Source organism: Nannospalax galili, unplaced genomic scaffold, assembly GCF_000622305.1.
Source record: "Nannospalax galili isolate Female #2095 unplaced genomic scaffold, S.galili_v1.0 scaffold9, whole genome shotgun sequence".
Taxonomy (NCBI): Eukaryota; Metazoa; Chordata; class Mammalia; order Rodentia; family Spalacidae; genus Nannospalax; species Nannospalax galili.
The window spans coordinates 3,224,750-3,247,003 of NW_008360332.1; the positions used below are offsets into that span (position 1 = coordinate 3,224,750).

Below are 22,254 nucleotides of genomic sequence, written 5' to 3' on the forward strand. Positions count from 1 at the left end.
AAATAAAATAAAACAAAGCAAAATGCTGGAGTGTTTGAGGAATAAACAATGTAAGCATACTTTAATTGTAGACATTATTGATGAGTTTATTAAGAACTAATTGTAAATTATAAGAGGTACTGCACACAAAGCAGAATGTGATAAATTGCCAAATTAATGTATGGACATTGGTAGCTTTAGGGAAAGACAGAAAGCGATCCTTCTGTTTGGGTAACCAGGAAAGAATTTAGTACTCCTGACCAGCCTGGTTTCCACTGGCTCTTCTCACCCTGTTCTATGGCCTTGTTGATCGGTCTCTTTCATTCCCAACAGGTAGTCAATACTTAGGCCACACAGAGGCATCACACAGAAAGAACCAGAGAAGCAGCTGCTCAGATCAGAAGCCTGCTATCCTAAGCTCAGAGAATTTTCTACCATAGGGCCTTAAGATCCTTCAAATGAATCTCCTTGGAAAGGATGAACCTAGGTTAAGGCAAGTCCATGGTAATTTCTGTACCAACTAAGTGTAGAGATATCTGGCAAATTTGATTTAGTCCCCTAGTATGCTGTTTTAGATTACAGAGATAATTAAGATAATCTCAAAATCTACATGGAAAGATTTCTCCTGTGATTTTTTTTTGGGGGGGGGCAAGAGGTGGGGCTAGAGGGTGGAGGGATGGGAGGAAGGGAAGGAAAAATCAATATGGAGCTGCACCTATGGATTAGGTGCTTTCTATGTTTTGTTTGGGGTTTTGTGTTTCTGTTTTTTTAGGGTGTGGTTTTGATAATTCAAACCCTCTTGCCCTTGGATGTTTATCTGTATTCATGAGGGATCCTTTTAGGTCATTGGTTTTAAAAACTGACTTCCCAGGAGCATGGACTCAGATTGAAGGGCAAGAAAGTAAAGGGTTAGGGAGAAGAGGGGCGGGTGACAGGGCCCTGGAGCAGAATTCAGCCACTCCAGTTACAGGCCTGATTCTTATATAGTTTTGTTTGTTTTTAGACAGAACATTCCTGTAGCTTCAGCCGGCTTGGTGCCATGTAGACCAGGCTGGCCTTCATCTCTCCCCAAGATCTACCTGCCTCTGTCTCTGGAGGCCTGGGATTAGAAGTGTGCATCACCACACCCACTGGACCTATGTGATTTTAATCCTACACAGTTAAGCAGGCTTTTTGTTTTCTAAGTAAATTAGTTGCTGATAAAGCTGTTGTATTGTCCAAATTTGATTCTAACTTGGTTGATACTTGATTGACGATTTGTAGCTACCTTATTTTTATTCTTATGAGCATATACTTGATACGGAGGCACACTTACTAACAGTTTTAAATTGTGGAAAGACTATCCTCTATTAGGACTTTTATGAGAAGTCCCAGGGAATTGTGATGTAATTTGATCAAAAGGCTAGAATCTCAGAAAACGAAGGCTAATATGAATTGTTCCTGGGTTACAAAGGAGAACATTAGGAATCGTATGTGGGTGCAGTGCTCTGTGAGGTACAGAGCTAAAGCCGAAGACGGTTCACCGCCTTTGAAACAATCACGTAACACTTTTCAGAGTAAAAAGTTTTCCCTTTGTGGAAACTTTTTCCTATTTCCCCATGGCAACATTGATTTATTGAGTCAGTTTATGTCATGAAGACATCGTTCTCTCCTTTCACCCTCTCAAAACTCTAGATATGCTTGCATATTTCTTTCTAAATAATGTCAGATATTGTATACTACCAAATATCTTAGACATTGCGTGAAGAAAATAAATGACTTTAAAAGTAATAATATAATGAATGTGTTTTGATGAAAAAGAAGTTTGAAGAAGAAATATATTGCTTGGCAAAGATCTAGAATTGAATTTGAGTAATGAACAGCCATGCTTTCTTGCCTTTTGAAAGAAACACCGAGCACTTAACTGAATGTTAGAATCATTTTAATAAAATGTGAGAAACTTTTACTCGGTTGATTAAGTACTTTAACAGAGTTCTACTTTTTAAGTTTTGCATAGCTGCAATTCTTTTAATAAGCCATGCTTTCAAAAGTCTTGCCATTTTATTTCTGAGTGTTCAGTTTGATTTGTATAAGTTTATCAACATTTGCTGCTGTGCTTAATCAAAGTGAGATATATAGAGGCAGAACTTATTTATATTAGCTATCAATTAGACTGGGAATTTATCTTATTCATTACAATACTGACTAAATGACACCCTATCTAACATACTGAGTCAGGAAAAAAACCTTTTAGCATAATTTTCATGTTCATCAAAATCATATTCAGACCAAGGGAGTAATCTTGAATGTGTTAATTTAAAATAACACCACACAAATCTGCACTCAGCTTCGTCCTCTAAAATTCCTTTTAGTTACAGGTTCTTTTGCTTTATTTCACGTTGTAATCCTCTGAGCGGGTAATTAACAGACCAGTGGAACCATTTGTGGAAGAAGAGAGCCGTAAGGGTGAAAGTATTTCTTTACCGAATGATCTTTCAGAAGTAAATAATTACAAATGAAAAAGATTTGGGATGACCAATCTGAATCTGAGGATAATTAGGAGGAGCATGGGCTCTGAAGATCTTAGCCTGTACAATTCTCACATCATAACAAAAACTAATTAAATATTTAGAAACCAAAATCCCCTCACAATTTGAAGAAAAACAACCCATAACAAAAGGGTTTGTAACTTTGCAGATAATTAGCAAGGGTTATAGGAGGGAAAACATCACAGATTGCTGCTATGGCTCTGCAAGGTCATGTCTTGTTCCGTTGTGTCTTTTATATGGTCTGGTAACACTTTTCTTGCTAATTTAATCTAACTAGGGCATCCCATAGCGATTTTCCATTTTCCTTGTTGAAGAATGTGATAGTTTATGAGATCGTAAACTGTAATAGGTTAACTTTTTCATAAATAATTGTTCTTAATTTTCACAGGTAGTTTTTTGTTGTTGTTGTTATAGTGGAAGATTTGAGGATTTGGGTACAGAAGTAATACTCTAGAAATATTTTTAAAATATAGTTTTATCTAGTTTTTATCCTCACTTAAATGACCTTATCCTTTTCATTAAGGAGTCAGACCTGATGACCTTGTGAATGAAATTTAGTCTCAGTGGCATGCTTCACAAATAAATACATCTGATTTTGCTAATAAAAGTAAATCCATTTGTGTGGCATGTGCATTTCTGCAAACAGGAGATGTTGTGCAGGATTAATAAGGCTCTGAATGAGTCAAACCTCATTTGCATTAAATTGACCCCAAGGTCCAGTAAAAACTGCAAGGAATTTCAGTGGTTTCTAAAACATAGAAAGTTGTTTTTAGTATAGCATCACCTCTTCAGAATGCTTATTTTAATAATTAATGTGGAATTTTAAAGATAATTTTAGTAGTCTTCAAGATACAAATTAGCCACAAATTTTAGAATGCATATACTTTATGGTATACTTCCTGGCAGACACCAACTGATTGTGGAAGGCGTTGCATGGCGTGTCTTCAGCATCTAAAACAAATTACATGATCCCTTTTTAGAAATAAATTTAAATGAGATTTTTTTGGCCAGACTTTATTTACTTCTAGCTTCTTTGGAAGAAGCTTTCTACTCTTTTCCAAACTCACTCTCTCTCTCTCTCTCTCTCTCTCTCTCTCTCTCTCTCTCCCTCTCTCTATATTTTTTTTTGGGGGGGAGCTCTTTTTGAGACAGGCTCTCTCTGCAGCCCCAGCTGTCCTGGAACTCACTATGTAGACCAGGCTGGCCTCAAACTCACAAAGATCAAGGGCGTGCGCCACCTCGCCTGGCTCCAAACAATATTTTTTTTAACAGTCAAATGGGTTTGTGTATTCGTAGCACAGAAACAACATTTTTAATGGCTCTGTATGCAATACGTTGCAGTATTCTGCAGTTTCAAAGATTTAATCGCTGCAACCCTGAAAATTCAAGATTGTATTAAAAACATTTGATCACATCAATATGTTGGCAATTGAATGGAACAGAATTTTAATTTCTCCAAATTATTTCTCTATGCGTGTAAAACCTGATACTGTAGGTTTCTGTCTGATATAGTAGTAAATTTATTTCAGTCATTTCAACAGACATTAAATAAGACAATATTACATAATGCACACAGTATAATTTCCTAGCATGCCTAAAGAATTAAATTTTGTATGATAGAAATCTCCTAGAGTCCACAAATTCCTAAATAAATTAGGAGAACATAGTTATATGACAAAGGGAAGAATTCCTGTAGAACACCTCTTATACACCTTTTAACTTCCTAATGTTGTTTACCTGGCAATTAGGCTCTCCAGTCATCATTAATAAATATTTAAAGAAAGCAGGACCTGCTTTTCTTAGCTCTGTGAAAGTTTAGATGATATCCAGAGCATTTTGTTATGAACTTTGTTTTAAAAGCATATACTTGACTTAACCATTTCCCTCTTGCGTCTGAGAGAATGGTTGTCCCCTGAAGTCTGGAGGTAACTTCCTCAACCCTTTCTAAGTTCACCCCATCACAATAAATCTGTTTGTACTGGAACTTACCTGCCACTGCCTTTGGGTCATCTGCTGTGCACTGAAAGGAGTAAAAGTAAGGACAACAGGCAGAGCCATTTCAAACCCTTAGGGTATAGAGAATTATTGTAAGCTAGGCACTAGTTCCCTTCCCCTTAAATTACCTATATCATAAGTGTTTATTACTTGCTTTCATGATATAAAACTCTGTCCAAATAGACAGAATTCTATGAGAATCAGGAACAGCTGATATAAGAAACAGAATTGGCTGTCTGTTGTGTTTCTGTTAGCTACACGTATTTATAAGCAGACATCACCAGGTTAACTGTTCATTATTTCGTTCATTCAGAAACATACAGGCATGGGGTATATTCACCTCCGATAAGAATTTATAAGCTGATGCCTGGTGTGGTAGTGCACGCCTTTAATGCCAGCACTTGGGAGGCAGAGACAAGTGAAGATCTGTGGTCTACATAGTGAGTTCCAGGTGGGCTGGGACTAGGGAGACCCTGTCAAAACACAGTATAAACTGGCAACTTCTCTTTAGATGTTTGTGCCCTGCATCCTTCCTGTTTTATTGCAAGGTATCTACATGTTTTTTGGCTTGTGTCCTTGAACAGAATAAAGTGTTCTAATTTACATATTTATTTTTTATTATTACTTGAAGCTCAGGGATGAATGTCATTCTCGCTCTTTTTATTAGAACCATATTAAATGATTCAACTGTAGGCATTCTATTCACTCATGTGGAGAATATTATTCACCCACGGAGTGGCTTGGATTCTTCTGGGATACCATTATGAGTGTTCTCTTTGTAGCTGGCCTTCAGATCAAGACTGCCCTTGCTTGATATCTTACCTTGGAAGCCTCTATTTCCTCCCCCAAAGTGAATGTTTTAAGATTGAAGATAACTCTGGGCGTGTGGAGTGGGCGTGCCTAGAATTGCTAGTTTGTTGTAATTGAAGTTTAAAAATAACAGTGCCAGTTATTGAAGGGAATTGTCAACAGTCTTCACTGAGTGTGTAGACTCACTAAAGAACTGGATGCATTTGGCGGGATCATTTCAAATTTAAGCAAACTTGAATTTCATTCCCTTCATGATGTACTGAGCTTTTCTGTAGAATGTTGGAGTATTTGTTCAAGTTGGTAGATTTTGCATTTTTAATCTTCCTTAGAACTGTGGTGAATAATGGCCTCTGGCAGGAGATAATGAAATTTTCTTAATTTATATTTTCAAGTAGAAGCTTCAATTGAAAATGGCATCCTATGGCCTGGAGACATAGCTCCAGTGCAAGTTTCGGGGGAGCAACAGTAATAATGCGGTGCCATCGGTGATGGGGAACGATGGGACAGTGAAGAAGTAATTTAAGGAAGAAAAGAAAATGCGCCAAAGCCTCATTGTAGCATATCTAATGATCTAGGGAAGATTCCCAATGGTTTTTGGAGCATGACTGGAGAAGCTAATGTTATCTTGCCAAAACAGAAGCCCCTGCTTAATCAGCAGAACAAGACTATTGATTAAAACACCTCTCACAATAGATTACACGTGGAATCTCATCTCCATACTTTGCACTTGGTAACGTGTAATAATGAGCAGAAGATAATCAAAAGGAGAGGAAAAGCAATTTGTCGAGCATTGTACAGTTCAAGATTAGAGTTGGAATGGAAACAAGTTTGCGTGACTAACTTTGGCCTGCTTTTGAAGGCACACATCAGAATGAATGCACATGGTGCAGGCAGTTCCCTCGAGGAGGAAAGGGTGTTCTGCATCTCTGCGTGTGCAGATCTGTGTCCACTTTATATAAGGCACATTGCTCCTGAGATTTTCTGTGGTGGTGGAATTCCTGGTTATCCAGACATTGTGGGAGGTTCACCTTCATTATCCCATTTAACCTTATCAGCCTACTTCTAAGGAGGCAATACACTCCCACTTTAGAAAGTTGAAGTTGTTATATTTAGTGCATTGTTTGTGAACCTCACAATCAGTCAGCTAGAACTGAAGACCCAATTCTTCCTCCTGTTAGTGTGTACTTTTAGTATGAATCTTTCCAGTTCAGTAAGTGGTCTTATTACCGAACAGAACCGACACTACATGCTGTATTGTTTTTCAGCATAATTATGATTAATTAATAGTACATGAACCAGTTAGTATTTTGTCTCTCTCAAATAAAAAGGCAATATTTCTTCCAAACGTTGCTGTTAATTCTTGCATAACTTTATGGGAGTAGGCCTGGGGGAAACCAACCTGTCCTTGAGCTGTGATTCTCCTGCCTCAGCCTTGATCGCCGAGCTTCAGAACTGTGATACCATTGTGGATTGCATGTGACATTTTCTGAATAATTTCTGTATACGAATATGTAAGTTAATAATACAATACTTTTTTCTGAATAATTTCTGTATACGAATATGTAAGTTAATAATACAATACTTTTTTCTGAATAATTTCTGTATACGAATATGTAAGTTAATAATACAATACTTTTTTCTGAATAATTTCTGTATACGAATATGTAAGTTAATAATACAATACTTTTTCATCTGTTATATTTTTCCATTGGACAGTTTATCCTAAAAGTAATACAAAGTCCTGAAACATTCATTACCATAGGAAATCAAAAAATGGTTTAAAATCCTTCTTAGTGTTTTGAAGTCAGTCTACAAATTAAGATGGCTAAGAAATGTATGAGGTAATCTTTGAAGTATATTGTGTATAAGCCTAAGCAATGACACGTTATGATTGTTCTCATTTTTACTGGCCATGAAATAGATTTGCATTCTCTTGTGAATAGTAAATTATTTAAATTGCCAGTGTCCAAAGGGTTTGGATTTGTTTATTTGTTTGAGGAAGAATACTCCATTAGTACACTCTAAGGGGGCAGTGGGCTGGGTAATAAATAGAGTTAGCAGTGGCCATTCAGGTTTTAGAGGTGAACTTGACTTCATTTCTTTTATTCCGGTTCCTCCATTTGGTAAAGAAAGATTCTAAGAATAGGTTTTTGAAATTTTGTCTAACATACGATATTTTGCCAATTTATAACCTATAAAGCAAGTTTTAGGATTTTCTTTGTTATGATGGATGATTTTATGAATAAATGCCAGTTTGTGAACACTGATGTCAGAAATAACACTTTTATACTGGTATTTGAACATAGTGATTTTCAAAGCATTTACTTCATTCTTTGTGGAACTCTCACGTTCTGTAAAGTATTCTCTCTGTATGTATATGGGACAGTATTAAGAACAAGGCAAGAGCTCTTTTTGATATGGTAGCCAGAAGTTTGCAGCCAGAATTGTTATAGAAATAATAGCGATTGGGCTTGTTTGTTTTGTTTTGCTGTGCTAGGGATTAAATCTGTGACTTCACTTACCCTACGAAAGTGCTCTGCCCCTGAACTCTACCCCAGATCAGGGGGAAATTTATAAGTATTTTTTCTTAATTGGGCGAAACAGTTAGATATTGTCTTCATTTGCCAGATTCAAAGATTTTTGGAAGCTTTGTTTCAAGAATACTTAAAATAAGTAAATGTTTTGAATTGGGGGCTGAGAATTTCAGTGCATCTACACTTATTTCCAGGGCATATTACATCGCAAATTAAACTCCCAAAGCTTGTTGGTCATTATCTCTCTCCTAGGTTCCCTCTAAAGAGAGTTATCTGCCCTTATTTAACACCCTCTTAAAGCTGAACTACCACGTTAAAGTTGATTTAAGTAAAGGAAAGGCTAACTACAGAGAATTAAGCAATGTTTAGAGTGGATTATAGCTTTTTCTATTTTAAATCGCATCTGCCTGTGGAACACAGCAGATTTTTGTAAGTTACCAAAATTTTAATTTCAGATTTAGTGTTAGGAATTTCCATTAGCAAGCAAATTTTTAAGAAGATTATATATATTTTTTCTCTTTTCTGTAAAAAGTAAGTTTATATTTGTTGAAAACATGTCCTTAGATACCATATTGACTCCCCCAATAAAGGATTGGAGGGTTTGCTTAAAATGACAACAGAAACCCTTGATTCCTGCACTTGAACAAGGAAGATTCAGTGCACTGAAGCTCCATTTAACCTGCTAACAAATCATTCTCACCTCTTACTTTCTGTCTTGTTCTTATGAAATTTTATAGAGCAAAAGCATGACTTTATGCCTTTTAAACATAAAATTTTAACTCTTAAGATAAAGAAACTTACCAAGTTTTATACTGGGGGCTCTCAGACTCATGCAAATCACCCTCCATGCTGGAAGCCTGTCCTGGGGTTCTCTTCCTGAGCTCTGCATCCTGTTCCTCCTGGGCGGAACCTTCTTTTCTCAAAGGCCCCAGTTGAACCTGGTGTGCTTCTGAGGACCACATTGAAACCACTGCTGTGCTGTCTTCAGGCATCTCTGCATCTGCATCAGTACTGAGTAGCCGGTTATTTGAAAGTGGAAATGTTTAAACTATGTCTAGGAACCATTTCTTTATGAGGAACAGTAATTTAGTTCCTACAAATTACAATTGTCTATTTTAAAATGTCTGTTTTAAAAATCTTGTTTACCCTTATACTTGTTCCCATTCACAATTTTTCTGCCTAATGTCTAGATTATTAATCTAGTGAATCCACAAGGTGTATCAAATATATATCAATATTTTAACCGTTAATGGAACTAATAAAGAATTATTTTTATATGGGGGTTGGGGTGAGTCAGGCTTCATCTCTGTGGAAATACACACTCCAGACATTCCGGAACCTCTTTCCTTCTGGACTTGTGTTGCCTTTTCATTTGCATTGCAGTGATAATTGGAAGCTGAGCCCCAGGTTAGGAGGTACTTTGTGGCCTAGTAAGCTGTTCCTTATTATCTTTTAAATGATGGCAATTTCCAGTCCTACCCACAGCATACAAGTTAAAAGAATTTTCACACTTTCTTTGTATTGAGAGCGCTCATTGGATATTTTTCTCTTGACCCCCACCCATACTGGCTGTGTTGATCCTTCAAAAGGCTTCTAATGAATTAAGGTATTGGTAAACAGTGCAGGCGGGATGGCTCAGCACTCAAGACCACTCACTGCTTTTACAGAGGACCCAGGTTTGGTTTCCAACACCCACATGGTGGATAACACCTATCCATGACTCCAGTTCCAGGGGAATTTGACACCATCTTCTGACCTCCTCGGGCATTGCAGGACAAGGATGCACTTACATGCAGGCAATACACTTATACACACAAAATAAAAATAAACAAAATATTTTAAGAAGATATTGGTAAACACAGCTTTGGTTTTCTGTTATTGACCCTTCGCTATTTTAGTCTTCAAATTCCAACTTCTCTCTATTAATTCCTCTCTCTATATTATAAATACATTGATATAAACAAAAATTTACATACAAAAACATGAATTTAAAAATGCAAAATGAACATTTATGATATGTTTGAAGGTTGAGTTTCAAAAATCTGTACAGCTCTGTTTCTTACAGGAACTCCTGTCCATTTCACCTTCAATTTTACCTATGATCCTAGCTGCGTACTTTATCGTTTTTGACTATGTTACAGCAAGTGCTTTGTTCAGTGAAAAAATTAGTGAAATTGAGAAGAATAGTTTCAGACCCCTATTGCAGTCTGTTCACCTGGTCACCTCTATACTTATTAAGAGTGGGGAAAAGTTGGGCAGTATTCAGTGTGTTCTGTTTTTTGTTTTTTTCTTTGAGATGCTGAGGATTGAACCTAAGACCTTGGGCGTGCCAGATTAGCTCACTACCCTTGATCTAAATATCAGTTCTCTATATTCTTTTTTGGAGATTTATTTTTATTTATACATATGTTTCTCTGTGAGTATATGTCACATATGTGCAGGTACCTGTGGAGGCCAGAAGAAAACATCAGTTCTCCCTGGAGCTGGAGTTATAAGTGGTTGTGAGCTGCATGACTTGGGTGCTGGGAACTGAATTCATGTCCTCTGCATCTCTCCAGCACCATTACCTTCTTTTATTTTTGGAAAGTGACAACAATTCACACATCTTTTCTCTCACCTTGTTCCCAAACCCCCATGTGATGTTCTTAATCCATTTCAACCCCTTTCCCTTTCTCCTCCTCCTTTGGCGAAAAGTGGGAATGAGGCTATGTAAAAAGTTGATTCACAAACTGAATTGTTACCTTGTGGAATTTCTACAAATACATTTTCAAACTCTTAGAAAAAAGATCAGCATGTATTTGAGTGGTTATAAAATATACACAGAGAGAGAAGATGAAAGAGATGTTCAACATACAGGAGTTTACATTTCTTGGTATCTAAAGAATGTAAGGATGAGGTTGGAGGAGGATCCCCGTAGGCATGACTAAATACAGGAGAGGAAATGAAAGAACTTTAGTGTTTGATGGGGACCAGGGTAGTGCTGAGGATTCCTGGGAGATCAAGCCACTTTTATGAAGCAGTGAAATCTCTTATTGCTATAACAGGAAGGAAGAGAAATGAGACCTCAGAACTATGTTTCTACAGAAGTTGAAACATTAGATATTGACCATAGAGGAATCTGAAATCCACTTGCTGTTCTAACTTTTATAATATAAAAATTGTTTCTATGATTCATGTTAAAATAATTCACTTATACTAAATGGTGAACCGCTGGCAGTTTCTGCAAAATGAGTAAACTAAGTAGAGATTAAAGGCAACAAAACATGTTGCAAGAGATATACTACTTATATCACTGTTCTGGAAAATTAAAGGACATGACGTTCTTAAAAATAAAATATACTGCATTATAGAGCATGGCAAACTAAACATTATTTTACTGTTTGCAGCAGATATTTCAGTGTTGTGACAATTTATTCAATATGGTGAATTCATTGAAGTTCGCTGTGATGTGTTTTGAATGATAAGATTCAGCTGTTTAATCCTGTGGAAGCTTCATGGTCTCTCTCTTCAAGAAAGATTTTCCCCTGGGTTACTCATCACAGTGCCTCCAATGTGTGTGACTTAACACGTCTCTCCTCATTAATGAGATTCTGCTCCCCCTGACCATGGGTGCCTCGTACTAGGATGGGCTACTTTTTTTTTTTTTTTTCCAGAATTCTGTAAAGTGCTGCTGTAAAAACCCAGTTATTTTATGCACCATAGAATGTTTGGTATTTAAATTGTTGAATGAATTTTGCTCTGTTCTTCTGCTTGCTTTGCCTTCTTAATGTGTATACGACCAGGAAGCATAGTAAAACCCCTGAGAACATTCCATTCCACTGGGTTATAGTCAAATCAAATTATAGAAGAAATAGTTCTTCCTTTTACGAAGCTTATGGAACGAACATCTGGGTCAATTTATAGAACTTAAATACCATCTTGCCAGGAATTCTAGCTTAATTCCAATATCCTTGATGACTCAATGACAAAGAAAAGGAAATGCTTCTGTAGAATAACATGTAGGATATTTTGGGCGTCGTGTTTGTGGCTTTGTTTCTAATGTTAAATTTCAGAGCATCCTGATGGGGAAGCATTGGCCGCATAGTCCCATCTGATATAAGGAAGCACAGCATCTGTGAAAAGCATCACAGATGCCTTGACATTCACTCTGCTCTAGGCCCTCTGCTGAATGTTTTAAATGCCCTCTGCCATTTATGCAGTCCTTCACATATAGGTGAAATATAGTAGCTGAGTATGCCATTAAAAAATGCAGACAGATGGGGCTGGAGAGATGGCTCAGCAGTTAAGAAACTGGCTGTTCTTGCAGAAGACCCGGGTTCGAATCCCAGCACCCACATGGCAGCTAACAAGTGTCTGTAACTCCAGTTACAGGGTATCCGATGGCTTCTTCTGTTCTCCGTGGGCATTGCATGGCACAGGTGCACTTACATATATGCAGGCAATACACTCATACACATAAAATAAAAAATAATAAAATAAGATATTTTTAAACAATGGTGACTGCGATAGAACACCCAACACAAACTGGGTGTGCAGGATAAAATGTGGGTCCACATTTGTTTTAATATGTTGTGACAACTTGTTCATATGTTCGGTTTATGGCCCTGGGTTTCTGTCCATTGATTGATACCTTTTCTTAACTCTAATTCTTCACTCTTGAGTATGTTATCAAATATCCTGGTAGTTCTGTCCTCTAACTTACTAAATATGATGGAACCAAATTAAAACACATAGGATATGTTTAGTAGGGAAAGGCCAACTATTTTCTTTTCACTTTGAGTTATAATTTAGTGTCCGCCACAATATTTAAATTGTAATGTAAGGAAAATAGGAATTTTATTGCACCATTGTGATATCAATTGATTTTTTTTTTTTTTTTTTTGGTCTGTCTGCGTCAACCCTGTATATTTCTCAAGTAAAAGTAAACCATTTGTTTCACGAGTTTGATTCATTCTGTTTTCCAGGTGCAACAATCGAACACAGTGTATAGTAGTTACTGGGTCAGATGTATTTCCTGATCCATGCCCCGGAACATATAAATACCTTGAAGTTCAATATGAATGTGTTCCTTACAGTAAGTATGAAGTTTATTTATTTATTTATTTATTTTTTGTTACTTTCTCCAGCGTTCCTCTTTGGTGCTGAAACCTTCCACATATGAAAGAAGCAAATGTTTATGGCCCTCAAAACCATTATGCATGCAGAATGCTCACTCACTCTGGACTCCAATTAGCTTCATGAAGTGTGGAAGGAAGCCATAGCGTGGTGCTGGCCAAGTGTCTGTCTGTGTTCTTAAGTGTTTGGCTTTTAAGGCTAGTGTTTTTCCAGAAAACAAACTTGAATTAGCTATTCAATAGGGCAGATAGAAATCTGTACTTTTGCCCAATACCAGTTGCTGACAAATTGGTTTGGCTTGCAGTTTTCTGAAGGAATTGACTTCAGTTCTAATCATGCCTGATTTAAATAGCTGCCTCCTGTCCTGGTGACTTGAGAGCTTGGTAAAAGCTTCCGTTGCAGAAACTGAGGCAGGTGCTGCATGTTTCCATTCATGTCCTTCCGGCTCTTTACCAGGTTCAGAGATGAAATCTGAATCCCGAAACAAAACAAAACAACAAAACAAAACAAAAGGCTAGCAATGAATCAGACAAAAATTGCATAAGACCTCACAGAGGAGTGGTTAAAATTCGATTGAAAATTTTATAGGTAGGCTTCAGTGAACACGCTGATACTCTGTATTTTCCTTCCAATTTTGAAACATGTTTGTCATACTTCCTACATTGAATTGGGGCGGGGCGGGGGGGCTTAACATTTCCGATAAAAGATATTTGCTAATTTTCACAAGCTAGTTTGGAAGTGCATTTTTCTTTGCTTTGTAGATTGAAAAAAAATAAATAATGTCACGTTAGAGGCGCTTGAAGTAAAAGTGTTGCATACTAGCCCTTTTACTGATTTGAGACAGCTGGCTGCTATGGTATACACCTGTAGTCCCAGCTCCTTGGGAGAAACTGAGGCAGATGGTTTGAGCCTAGGATTTGAGGCCAACCTGGGCAACATAGTGAGACCCCCATCTCAAACATACAAACACCAAAAGACCAAATTCTGGTAGATAAGCCAGGTCCAATGAGACGACAACACACTCTGTTCTCGCTGCCACAATTTTGATAATTGATTTTTGGTATGTGCGGTGTCAGTTAAAGGCCAAACACAGATTATCTTTTCCTTCTCATCTCTGCTCTGTGTTCCTGTGTTGCCGTGAAGTGGATGCTCTTTATGTTTTCAGTATTTTCTATACCATTTGTAGGACTGGAAGCCCACTGAGTGCACCGAGCTTTTTTACCATTTCTCCTGTGTAGTGTTGGTGGCTGTAGTTAATCATTGTCCTGAGCCACTAAAGGAACTTGGCATTCTTTTGAGCTAACCAAAATTTTGTTCCACGAAGTCCCTCTCAGTTGAATTCAGCTTGGTTTCTGTCCTCAAATTAGACAAGGAATGCAGCATCCATTCCCAAACAGTGGAATCAGTCAGAGCTGCCAAGAGTTGTGTCTCTCTCTGCAACCAGTTCCTGTAACCTAGTCTAAGACACTAAGAACAGTATTAAGCAAATATTATTTTCAGACTCTTTTAAGTAATTTCTTGTGCTGTTAAAGAGAGGAAAATGTGGATATCTTCTGGAACATCTAACTTTGAAAATTTTACTTTTTCAGTTCTCCAGAAGTACAGTACATTGTGCACTGAACTCAAATAGCTATTCCAGAGAAGTATTTGCTTTTTTTTTTTTTTAAGTTTTTGTTCTTCAAAAAAACATATATATATATATATATGCCCAGCCATTAATTTGCTGTTACCTTTCTAGATGTTTGCAAGAGGCAGAAATAAGTCTATTTTTTTTTCTTTTTGAATGACTCCTTGCTAAAGAATAGAAATAATTTAATTCCTATGTACCGTACAGTAGTGACACACTATATATGATTGCAACTCATATTAAAATTTAATGCAGAGCTTTTTTAGATTACTCTAACTTTATGTGGATCCTTCTTTTTCCTGGTTCTCATCTTTTTTTCATCCTCCTGTTTTGATAAATCCTTTCCTCAAATTTGCTTTTATTTTATGGACCCAGTTTTCACTCTCCCATGTTTTAATAATGTATTTCTGTAGCATTTACATACCCCCTTCACAGGTTACATAGCAGATAAAAAGTGTCATCATTGGATAAGATGCCAGTTTCTATCCATAGGAAATATTCCAGGAATTCATATACCCCAAACTGCTTCATTCTATTCTAAACAACTTTAGAAAATGTCTACGATTTTGGACTTTGGAAGACATAAAAACATTAGAGAGAACATTAGAAATGCCTCTGTTCTGTTTTCCTTTATAAACAAGCACGTGCATTCTATGTGACATTTTGCACTTGTCCAGATAACACCTGTATCAAAATCGCAGGTATACAGGGCATTCTTTATTGTGTATAAGATGTTAGGAATTGCATGTTGGCATGTTTAAGAAAAGTTGTAGGACCTTGGAGGAAAAAAACAAGATTGGACAGACTAGAACTTCACTAGGAATTGATGCACCTACTTATTTCAAATTGCCACAGTATATAACAATTACATCCCAATGTTACCTACAAGTTCATTTGTGTTGACTAATTAAATTGCCATTAACGAATACATATGTGAGATTATTTCAAATGAAATAGTGTGTCACTTCAGATACAGAGTATGTAGGCTGGGTCAGTTGGGGTCAGTTTCCTGTCTTGCATATTGAGAGAGATCTGCTAATGTTGGTGGGTTATGTATTTGTGTGTTTGATCCATAGAAACACTAAATGTATTTTGTAAGTTAATCCATATTGTCTCTTAAGACAAGTTGTATATATTTGATATGTGATTAAGAATGCTGATTATTGTTAATTTTATTGTGTTTTTATATTCTGGTTGGTAGAAATTGGCCTATCTGACATTGTCAGTCCTTTTGGGTTTCATAGAAATCTTTATATAGAGATTTCTTGTGTTTTAAAAAAATCCATTCATTATAGATTTTACTTATTTTTTTAACCTTTGGTTATTATTTCTCAGTTTTCATTGGAATTACAAATTGTATAAAATTCATATCCATTTTTTTCCTTTCTAAATGATACGGTTTAAATCATAAATAAATGAAGACTTCTATTTTATATTTTGCTCAGTAGCTGCAATGTAATTTTAGTGAATCAAATAAATAAAATCCAATAATTTTTAGTGAATGGACAAAATAAAATGTGTCTCCTGCATCTTTTATTGAACTTGCTTTAAAGTTCTCTTTTAAATAAGTGAACATTGTAGAAGATATTATTCCCATCATTTACATTGAATTGCTTTATGGTAGTAAAGTCATCCTTTTCCTTTAGGAACAGTACAGCTCTCTATAAATAGTCTGAGCAGCATCCACAGTAATGATTTCTCTTACCTCATTCTTCCACCATGCCCCTCCATTATTGATTCTAAGCAGGTACAGTGCACTCCTTAACCAAGAGAGTCATTTTAGGACAAGTGGTTTCTAAACAACTGCTATTTCTAAGGCAGTGGCACTGCATCTCCTGTGTACCACGTGTAGCCAGAATGACACATTTTAGAACAAGTATGTTTCCTGAAAGTAGTTAAATAGACTGTGTTGGTTAAGCAGGTTGTGGCTTAATGTAGAAAGGTATATGCTGTTACTATGACCCCCCCACCCCAAAATGTTTATGTGATATGTTTCTCCCCAAAGGAGTTCCAAAAGGTCAATATTTAATCTCAAGGAATAATTGTAATTCTGGAAAAAATTAATCAAGCTGAAATCTTAATAAAACATGCAGCTACGCTCTGAGTAATCAGTTTGGAGGTGTGTAGTAGCACACTCTAATGCTTTTTAAGAGGAAAGCATGAGAAACAGCCGTCAGTGGAGTCATTTTATGAAATTCAGTCAACATACTTCAAAGCCTACACATAACCTAAAAATAGCATTTTATGGGTCTTCATTATGAGAAGACAGTTTATCAAGAAGCTTCTTGTTTGCACCTTCCTAAGTGAATAATACACTTCTTTAAACTTGTAGTGCACCCCCTCCCCCCAGCCCCACCCCCCAAGTCTCAGAGCTCTACTAATCAGGTTTGCGTCTTGAACACGTTTCCCTTTTATGGGGTCTGTGGAATCAAGGTACTTGCTGTGAATGCTCCATATGTTGCATGCTAGCTTGCTTTCTGTTTAAAGATGTGATGGTAGACAATGTCGTACTGAGCTAACCACAACTCTTTCTTCCTTTCTCCCCTTGCCTTCTGTGCTTGCTTTTCCCTTGTATGTATTTTGCTTACTTTTTTTATACAGTTAATATTACAAGTTTATATATGATATAAAATTAAATTAGAATTTTGTAATATAAATTATATGCAAACTCAAGTAAATTTGCTATTTCTTAATGGTCATTATCTAACCCTTCAAAATCCCTATTGGGGCCGAGGGGAAATTTCTATATTCCTGAAAAGGAGGCATTTTTTTAATGGTTAATAATGAATTTTCCTAGAAATAGGAAATATTAGAACAATAATTGAAATGTACTGATGTATAATTATATATTTATTCTTATCTAAATGTTTGGTAAAATGTAGCCATATCAATTTTTGTTAAATTTGACCTAAACTCCAAAAATAAGTTGCCATTCTTAAAAATGTATTTTCCTGTCATGTTTATGTAATTAAAGTCAATTTGATAATGGAGCTCAGATAAACTAGATGGAGACGGTACACCTGTGCATGCCTTTATGTCCATATTGTGCATAGATAAAGGGAAACATGATCAGAAAGCTGGGCATGAGTATGTACAAGAGCATGCATTAGTGGAGAGTCATTATTTATTCAGGTTCACGAACTGAAGCAACATGCTGACTTATTTGTGTTGCCTCCTTAATCTACTCGAGTGATTGATCCGTGTTCTTTTATGTAACGTTAGAGTCTCTCTCTTGCTAGGTTTCCTGTGTTTCTCTTTGTCCAAAGTAGTGCAACTCCTTATTCTTCCTAAATTTAGCATCTGTTACGAGTTCAATCTTAGACTAATAGTCAATTTATTTTTAATCTTTTTTCTTTTTCCCTTGCACCTTTTTTTATTTTTATTTTTCTTCCGATGCTTAAAATAGAAGTGGAGCAAAAAGGTAAATAACGTCTACGGTCTCAACCCCAGATCCCTGTTATGTGCCTTATGGATGTGAACCTCCTCCCTCCCCTTCCCTACAACACTCCTGTGTTAAAGTGATCAGCAGGATCTCATAAATGCACCTCATAAAGAAGTCAACTGTTTACAGTGAAATTACATGGCAGCCAAATCTGGCGATGGGGTTAAAACTCTCGAATCTGCGAAGGGGGCCGGCCCTTCCAGTGTTTCTTTTTTACCCTCTATCTCTTTCTTTGACACCCTTAGATATTTTCTTGTTATTGAAGTGTCATCTTGCCTGGCTTCCAGAACCCTCTCCATAGCATGCCATGGTTACAGGGACTCCTGGTCCTGTCACTTTCTTCCTTTGTCTTTACTTTTCTCTGCTTCTGATTGCATTTTCCCAAGATTTATACTCTTTACCTTTTGAAGCACCTGTAACTCCCATAGAAAATTCCAAATCAGTCTAAACATTGTTTTCTATTTTATTTGCCTTATTTGTGGCTTTACTTTGGGGATGCTTAAAGGTGGGTTAGGGGTTGGAAGGTATAAAGTTTGGGATGGAATAAAATGCTTTTATCTACTGTTAAGCACAACTCAGTGTTTGAAGCTTATATTACCAAATTATAAGACTGAAAACACAGTTTGGACAGGTACATTCTCAACTCAGTTACGAGTGATCTTATATATAGGTTTGTAATTTTTAAATGAGAAATACCAGCCACTGGGTGTGCTAGTACACTGATTACAGTAACTTTGGAAAAGAAGGCTAGACCATGTTACTTACAACTTTTGAGAAAAGTTGAATGCTTAATAAAACACATTTCATCTTTTGATTTGTGATCAACGATATGTTTGCCTGCCCGTGTCTCTTCCTAACTTGGCTTACTTCTTGTCTCTTTTCTATGACTGTCAGTTTTTGTGTGTCCTGGGACCTTGAAAGCAATTGTGGACTCCCCATGTATATACGAAGCGGAGCAAAAGGCAGGTGCTTGGTGCAAGGACCCTCTTCAGGCTGCAGATAAAATTTATTTCATGCCCTGGACTCCCTATCGTACTGATACTTTAATAGAATTTGCTTCTATAGAAGACTTCCAAAACAGCCGCCAGACAACAACATATAAACTTCCGAATCGCGTAGATGGTACTGGATTTGTGGTGTATGATGGTGCTGTCTTCTTTAACAAAGAAAGAACGAGGAATATTGTGAAATTTGACTTGAGGACTAGAATTAAGAGTGGAGAAGCCATCATCAACTATGCCAACTACCATGATACGTCACCCTATAGATGGGGAGGGAAGACGGATATCGACCTGGCTGTGGATGAAAATGGCTTATGGGTCATTTATGCCACCGAGCAAAACAATGGCATGATAGTGATCAGCCAACTGAACCCTTACACTCTTCGATTCGAAGCAACTTGGGAGACCACGTATGACAAGCGTGCGGCATCCAATGCGTTCATGATCTGTGGAGTTCTCTATGTGGTCAGGTCTGTGTACCAAGACAATGAAAGTGAAACGGGCAAGAATGTCATCGATTACATTTACAACACACGCTTGAGCCGGGGGGAGTATGTTGATGTGCCCTTCCCCAACCAGTACCAGTACATTGCTGCAGTGGATTACAATCCGAGAGATAACCAACTCTACGTCTGGAACAACAACTTTATTTTACGATATTCTCTGGAATTTGGTCCACCCGATCCTGCCCAAGGTAAGAATGTTTGTTTGTGAGTGCTTTGAGATTTCAGAGCTGCTCACTTTCAAATGACTTCTGGATTTTTTTTCCACTGTTTTCTCCTTTTCTCTTAGTGAATCACAAAGGATGGTCAGGCATATTTGGACCTGGTTTGGCTCAATTTTCTTTTACTGAATTTCTTCATTTAAATGTTGCCTTTAACATTTAAATTTAGTTTTTATTGCTAAAAATATAATAACTACAAACCTGTTACATTTTTCTCTACCTGTATTCTGAATTGACTGCAGTCTATGAACAGACCATCTCACTTCTTGGTGGGAAGGGTTAAGGGAAATGGGTTAGAACACTGGAAGACAACATTGACATGCAGTGCTAGGGATATGTTTTTTGAAGTTGTGGCTTCTGCGCCCGGGGTAGGAGAGGAAGCCTTTAAACTTCTTCCTCATCCATTATGTAAAATTACACATTTTCATTTCCTGATAAATTAATGATAGTTTTAAGTGTTTGTTTCTGTAACTGTAACTGCAACACAGACTCTACTTTAATGGTTTCAAATGATGACTTGTGATAATCCTGTCAGCATTGTTTTGATACTGAAGGTATTTTTGAGAAGGGTCATCACATAGAAAGTAGTGCTAAACTTCTAGGAATATATTTTAATTTATCAAATTGTTTCAGTTCTGTGAGAAATGGGTTCTGAGTGTAAATTAAATTAATATTTTATAAAACAAGGTTACCTCATAGATAAAAGAGTAACCTGTTAGTGTGTTATCTTAGAGTTTGTACTATGTCTTTTCCATTTCAATAAGGATGTTTGTGGGTTTAAAATACGAATTAATATTTCAATTCACTGAGTTAATTGGAATTTTTAAGTTAGTAAGTTACTCAAAATTATAGAAATGGCAAAGTTCGTTGTGATGAAGTTAGTCTTTTCAGCAAAGTAAAGCATACCCTTCTGTTAAAGCAGTGCACACTCTTAAATGAACTCATACACATAAACATACAGTCAATTTAAGATATGCTAGTAATGGATTCTAAATACTGTCCTATAGTCAGGACCTCAAAGGGGGAAATTAGAGACTTTTGTAACTGAATTTCTAATTTGGATCTTCATAGAGTACCAAAGTAGGTTTTAAATTTCAGTCATAAAATAAGAAGACCCATGATATGCTGACAGTACAGGGCTCCTTTTGGTCTAAATGACTCCATGTGTGCCTGGAGTTTTTCGGATTAAAACTGTGAAAGCGGTATCTATTGCTAAATTGTCAGTGGTGACATCTTTTACAGCATAAAATGCTTACTGATTGTATCTTCAGTCATTTGTTTTAGTGTATAATGTCTGTTTACTCTTGAGGTTAGGAGTTCACGATCTCCTATGCATCTGACTTTTTCTAAAAGCTATTTGTCTTTAATCCTGCAGGCCTCTCTTAAAGGCAGACTCCAGGCATTGACAAGCTTAAGGCATTGGCTAAAATTGTATTGATCCCCTGTTAACCTTTTTGTAGCCTGTGCTACCCTGACAACTGCTACATTTGTCTTGGGTGGCAGTAAATCTTTTCCTCTCATTAGGAAAAGAAAAGAAGAAAGAAAATGCTTAAAAACGGTAAATTCATAATCAGGCAGCAGAGGATGGAAGGGGAGACCACAGTATAGATCGTGACGTAATTACCCATCCACTTCCTTCAAAGCATATCGTCACGATGCCGTTCTCCATGTGTGATGGGAATGCTAGTAAATATTTCGGTGCAATTCCGATGAAAAAGGCTTTAGTAATTTACTTGGGTTTTGGAAAGAACAGTTGCCAACTTTGAAATGACACAAACAGCAAGTGAGTGTCCTGAGACCGTGTTTTACTTTCCAAATAGTTACCCTTACATATTCCCAGAACATAAAAATTCATATTGACCCCTTATTAAACCCTAAGTAATAAAACATTTTACTTGACCTAATTTTTCTAGCTGCTGTTTGACCCAATTCTGATTCTCACTCTTTATAATTGATCTGCTTAGGCTTGTAGCGACCTGTTTCTTGCTTCTGAGATGTGTGTTCTGTATATGCCTGAGGTGGGGGCAGGGGGTGTCACAGAGCTGGCCTGGACAATAGATAAAGGTCAAAAAACGATGGCACTGTCAGATCTGCAGAAGCAAGATCCGAGAAACTGGTAAGACAGGGCAACCAGAGGAGTCGAATTAGGTCTTTGCTTTCCATAAACCGGTGATTGGCTTATCTGACTAAACCTTAGGTTTTAATAGACTGAGTCCTTAAGAAGCAGAGGCCAGAGAATTTAAGAACAACCTGGAGTGTATAGCAAGATTTTGTTTCAAAAGAACACAAAGGGAAAGGAAAACCAGCCAGTCTTGTGGCCGTGTAGCCAAAGGTGTGAAGGGTGCAGAGAAGTCATCTGTCCTTTCCATGTGCATTGCGGCTCCGCCGAGCTCTCCAGTTCCCACATTCCTCTCTGTTATTCATCCAAGCCTCTTCAGTTTCTAATGACATATTATTTCTATCCCCTGATAATTAAAATACGTTTTATCTAATATTTAG

At 36.9% G+C, this 22,254-nt stretch overlaps 1 protein-coding gene across 20 annotated transcripts in view; it reads left to right on the plus strand.

Annotated features, from left to right (window-relative positions):
- Positions 1-22,254, plus strand: part of Adgrl2 (adhesion G protein-coupled receptor L2) — a 189,784-nt gene that overhangs the window by 122,697 nt on the left and 44,833 nt on the right. For 19 of the 20 annotated variants that reach the window (XM_029560275.1, XM_029560259.1, XM_029560264.1 and 16 more), the window contains exons 4-5: positions 12,811-12,920; positions 18,925-19,725. In XM_029560275.1, the coding sequence (XP_029416135.1) occupies positions 12,811-12,920; positions 18,925-19,725 (911 nt within the window). Of the gene's footprint in view, positions 1-12,810; positions 12,921-17,990; positions 18,010-18,924; positions 19,726-22,254 lie in introns of those variants that run through there. The other variant, XM_029560278.1, reaches the window with a different exon arrangement.